This window comes from Palaemon carinicauda, unplaced genomic scaffold (genome assembly GCF_036898095.1).
Source record: "Palaemon carinicauda isolate YSFRI2023 unplaced genomic scaffold, ASM3689809v2 scaffold1180, whole genome shotgun sequence".
Classification (NCBI taxonomy): domain Eukaryota; kingdom Metazoa; phylum Arthropoda; class Malacostraca; order Decapoda; family Palaemonidae; genus Palaemon; species Palaemon carinicauda.
The window spans coordinates 54,667-60,464 of NW_027168683.1; the positions used below are offsets into that span (position 1 = coordinate 54,667).

General features: G+C 34.6%; 1 protein-coding gene across 1 annotated transcript; it reads right to left on the bottom strand.

Annotated features, from left to right (window-relative positions):
* Nucleotides 1-593: 593 nt before the first annotated feature.
* LOC137635372 (uncharacterized) lies at nt 594-5,447 on the bottom strand. The gene is made up of 6 exons (XM_068367838.1): nt 5,290-5,447; nt 4,186-4,304; nt 3,741-3,839; nt 3,420-3,530; nt 1,617-1,796; nt 594-1,210 (listed from the first exon to the last, which is right to left on the bottom strand). Exons 1-5 carry the CDS (start codon nt 5,342-5,344, stop codon nt 1,659-1,661), a joined length of 522 nt encoding a protein of 173 aa, XP_068223939.1. The 5' UTR covers nt 5,345-5,447; the 3' UTR covers nt 594-1,210; nt 1,617-1,658.
* Nucleotides 5,448-5,798: the final 351 nt, after the last annotated feature.

A 5,798-nucleotide genomic window follows, 5' to 3' on the forward strand; every position in this document is an offset into this window, starting at 1 on the left:
TGATCATTGGATAAAGAAGCTTGCAACAGGTACTCTTCATCTTGAAAAAAAATATAGAAACTTAATAAATATCAACAAGATAATCAGGAAGCCAATCATAATGCACCTAAGCATCAGGTAATTATATCTAAAGAAGCAAACCCTAAGGAAAGAGTAATGTCAGTGCAGTTAAACAGAGACCTGTGACGGACATCAGTGTCCTAGTGTGAAGGAGGGTTTACAACCTTAACTGTGGTGTGGCCCAGGTTAGTGTTTTAAGTGGGACTTTCTTTGCATTAGTAATTAATGACACACTTGCTCAAATGCAACAGGTAGTGCACATTGATGACTGCGGTATACTACTCGTCAAATAATCTCAGTCACCTACAAAGTATTCTTTGTAACTCCATTTGAAAAATTGAAGTTTGGACTGCATCTGATGGTTTCAGACTTTCTGCCCAAAAAAAACTCAAGCAATAATGTCTTATGGATATAGCAGATGAAAGTAGAATCAAGAAATATATACATATCATTGTGCAGGGTGTTGTTTAAGAAAAAATATATTTTTATTCAATTATTTTATTTCATAAGAAAATATACAATTAGTTGAAAATAAATTATGGTCAATAAATATACATAAATAACAAAGTTATAAATAAACATGAATAAGAATACAATGTATGAAAAATAAATAAAGAGATTTAAGAAGCTTGTCCATACCCTCAAGTAAGGGATGAAAACCCTACCTTCTGGAATGGAACAATACAGAGGTTATGGCACATTCAAATTCTTGAGATCATTCGTTATAAGGTACTAGATAAAGCCAGATATGGTAACTGCAATCAAGCAGCCACAAATGGCAACACACGCTGCAATCAACCAAAGAAGCATAATTGGAAGGTGGGGCCTTGGGCTCCACTAAACTGAGGTATTGTACAGTTGATGCCAATGAATCAGACGACTCCTTTCAAATCACTTGGTGACTCACAAGAAACCACACATCGGCGCCAACTGTGAGCCCAGTCGTGCTTGGTGACTTTGATGCTGCCATGCGGTGGCGTTGCTGAACAAAGTGGTTTCACCCTGTGTCACTATCAACATCACCCTCTCGCTCTTTCCATAATCATCGCAATTACTCATCATAATGATGACTAGCATCACTTGTCACTATCAACCTCCAGGTTTTTTAATCAGAAACCTGTGTGGCGTGACTTAGCAGACTTTCATTTCTCTGTGGATGAAAAGAAAAAGTAAGGTTTTGTAAAACGGAAAATACATATTGTAATTATTCTTGCTGTAATATTTAATTTATTTCCAATTTTGAGTGCTTAAATATAAAATAAGAAATGTTTATCCTTTAAAAAGGCAAACAGGAACGATTGAAAATACTGTTAACAAACATTTAAGACATTGGATGCCAAAAGCAAGCTCAATTAAAGATACAGATTTTTGATGTGATCGGTTTTACTGAACTGAATGTCGATTTACTTTTGTTTTTATGAAACCTATTACTATATAAACTTTTGTGCCCAAGTGACAATAAAAAATATACAAATAAACATAAATTTGTTCTCTGCATGAACGAGATCATAGTAAATGGCAATGGATCTACCATGTATAGTAATTATCTAACTTACCGTCTCTCTAACAAGAGCAGACAGAGACGTTGCTTAGCGTCTTCAGAAAGCTAGTGATCCATCCACCCTAGACACACATGTGCACGACCCGTTAAACCAATCATATGCAGTGCCCAAGTCCTTGCAGTTCTTCCTGGCAGATTCAGGGCATTTGCACTCGCACTCCGCCTCGTCAAATTCCTGAGGAAAAGATGGGGAAACAAAAGGCCTTAGATTTGGTTATCAAAATTCCTAAGGAAAAGATGGGAAAACAAAAGGCCTTAGATTTGGTTATCAAAATCCTAAGGAAAAGATGGGGAAACAAAAGGCCTTAGATTTGGTTATCAAAATCCTAAGGAAAAGATGGGAAAACAAAACGCCTTAGATTTGGTTATCAAAATTCCTAAGGAAAAGATGGGAAAACAAAAGGCCTTAGATTTGGTTATCAAAATCCTAAGGACTAAGGAAAAGATGGGAAAACAAAACGCCTTAGATTTGGTTATCAAAATTCCTAAGGAAAAGATGATTTGGTTATCAAAATCCTAAGGAAAAGATGGGAAAACAAAACGCCTTAGATTTGGTTATCAAAATTCCTAAGGAAAAGATGGGAAAACAAAAGGCCTTAGATTTGGTTATCAAAATCCTAAGGACTAAGGAAAAGATGGGAAAACAAAACGCCTTAGATTTGGTTATCAAAATTCCTAAGGAAAAGATGATTTGGTTATCAAAATCCTAAGGAAAAGATGGGAAAACAAAACGCCTTAGATTTGGTTATCAAAATTCCTAAGGAAAAGATGGGAAAACAAAAGGCCTTAGATTTGGTTATCAAAATCCTAAGGACTAAGGAAAAGATGGGAAAACAAAACGCCTTAGATTTGGTTATCAAAATTCCTAAGGAAAAGATGATTTGGTTATCAAAATTCCTAAGGAAAAGATGGGAAAACAAAACGCCTTAGATTTGGTTATCAAAATTCCTAAGGAAAAGATGGTTTGGTTATCAAAATTCCTAAGGAAAAGATGGTTTGGTTATCAAAATTCCTAAGGAAAAGATGGGAAAACAAAACGCCTTAGATTTGGCTATCAAAATGAATATCAAACTAATGCAATTTTATAAGCATTTTAGATTTATGATCGATTTAGGTAGATGAAACTTCAATACGTGACATTAAATTTAATGTAATTTTATTCAATAACATTTGACTTGGGATAAGAGGTAAATCCATTGAAGGGAGAGAAAATGGACACGATTTTACGTGCATGAGCGCGTTGATAAGTAATGCCTACTTGCAATTCAGTGGTACTGGGAAAAATTAAGGAGACTAGACCTTTTTAAGACAGGTCAGGCGACATTCCTCAGTAAATATAGGTGTTGGACGCACAGAACATGTCCAGTTTTTTATTACTTTTGTTATATATATATATATATATATATATATATATATATATATATATGTATATATATATATATTATATATATATATGTATATATATATATATTATATATATATATATATATATATATATATATATATAATATATATATATATATATATATATATATATATATATATATATATATATATATATATATATATATATACATATAATGATCACTGTCAGCCGTTACTAGTCCACTGCACAACAAAGGCCTCAGATATGTCCTTCCATTCGCGTCTGTTTATGTCTTTCTATTCCAGTTTATATATATATATATATATATATATATATATATATATATATATATATATATATATATATATGTGTGTGTGTGTGTGTGTGTAAGGAAATGATGCATCTATAATAGAGATTAATGTTTGTTCTTACCTCATGTCCTTTGCATTGCTCCTTTCCTGCAATGCACTTGCAGCCGCACTCTATATGATCTTCGACTGGGATCATTTTACATGTTGTATTTCCATCAGCTGTATATGCCACCTGCGATTGAATAGGTAGATTTGATTAAGAATGGTTTATCTCGACGTAAATTTCGGTAATAAAGCCTTGTTCATTTCAAACATATTCCAGAAATATTTACGATATTCATGAGAGAGAGAGAGAGAGAGAGAGAGAGAGAGAGAGAGAGAGAGAGAGAGAGAGAGAGAGAGAGAGAGAGAGAGAGAGAGAGAGAGAGAGAGAGAGACCCACCTTGACTTCTCTCACTTCAGATTTAGTAGCAGAGCATCGTGTTTTCTCTGTACAAAGGTATCCGCTGCATCGAGAGGCAAATGTGACAGCTGGGATCACCTGTAGGTAAAGAGACAGGTGTGACTTCATTTTATTTTCGATTTTAATAATCCAGCTTAACGTTACGCTATCAACAATATCATTACATAGACGACGTTTAGGTCTTTAGATTGGTTTAGAACGATATACCTATATGATAAAAAATTGTACTTAATCTACGTTGAGTCAGTTTATTTTATCATGAATATGAAAGTAAAAATTGTTTAATCAATTATTTTACTTGGGTATCAATATAGCATACTAGACTGCCATACATACTTATAAATCTAATCGCAAGTTTCAAAGAATTTAATTTCGGTGATATAGACACCAGTAAACAAAATAATACAGGGAGGTTCATTCTTACCATTATATTTGCCTCTGGTGGAAGCAAATGTACCAGTTGCTGAGTGGGTCCCTTGCATTCATCCTTTAATTGGGCTGCATCTTGCAATCTCTTCCTATCTCCCCTCGTCATCTTACACTCTGTTCGATGGAGAAATAAAAAAAAAAAAATATTACTCTTCAGCAGTGTTTGAGGTTAAAACTATAATTGGAGACCTCAAGGGGGGAATCCTTTAGAAACTTATTTCTGTTGAATCGGTGACTTCAAAGAGGGTTTAGAGATACGTGCACGATCGCTCATGGAGGCAAGCAAAAAAAGTATACATATATGCTAACGAAGTTGGGTGGAGGTTATGTTTTCGCCCCTGTTTGTCCATTTATTTGTTTGTGAAGAACTTCCTGGCGACAATTTTACTCATAGAGTTGTGAAACTTTCAGAGATTAATTGTTATGTTGAGACTTGGAAGTTGTCTTGAGATTATTATTATTATTATTATTATTATTATTATTATTATTAGCTAAGGTACAACCATAGTTCTAAAAGCAGAATCTTACAAGCCCAAGGGCTCCAACAATAAAAGCAGGCCAATAAGGAATAAACTACAAATGAGAAATAGTATAAAAATATTAAATATGTTAAGATTAGTAACGTTAATAGATCAGTTATTTATATAAACAATGAAAAGGGGCTCATTTCAAATTGTTCAACAGAAAAACATTTGCAACAAGTTTGAACTTTTATTTAAGTTTCAACGATTCAACCGCCAGATTAAAGATTTCATCGCACCACTGATTGAATCATAAATTAATTATTGATGAATCCCACTGTTGTTATAAAAATGCAGATCAGGATTATGATTAAAGACTTTATTGCCTCTCTCATTTGTTCATATTTGTCAAGTTATCGGTTTCAATCAATCCAGAGTTTCCTATCTTCTAAAACACAAGGCGTTTCAGATACTGAAGTTTTCAGAAAAAAAAAATCATAGATTTCTTTTGATAAGCATATGATAAACCTTATTTTCCTATCATGTAGGCCCTCTGTATTGTTCTATGAGGCACAAATCACTCCCACAATCTGTCAATTTTATAATGAAAATCCACTTAAGTTCTATCACTGACATACCTGCTGTGGCCAGGGTGAAGAAGGCGAAGAAAGCGAGGTAGACGATGGTCCTCATTGTCGAAAAAGTAAGTAACTCCAAATGTAATACAGTAAAAACTGTAGCCAGTTAACACTTGATGTAGTGCTTTTGAGTGTTCACAGGAGACTGACTAGACCATCACCGGCCCTCAATTTATATACATTTCAAGACAACCGTACATTCGAATATCCGGAACGTTTGACGTCATGTTTCGTCGCGAGTTTCAGCGACCCTCCATCCCTTTCGGAGAATTCGTCCACAGCGCGCAACGTTCGCTGAAGTCACAGGTGGCAGGGAACGCACCCGAGCAGGGTTGCCAGGTTTTCCAAATGAGAAAGGCCAACGTCTGATCAACAGCAGCTTTAAAAGCCCAACCTAAGTAGAAAACGGCCGAAAATATAGCATTTAAGGCTAACCAGTTTCAAAAAGACCAGACTTACGTATCTAGCACGAAAAAAGGCCAAATCTGGAGTTCTTTGTCCCGAGAAAG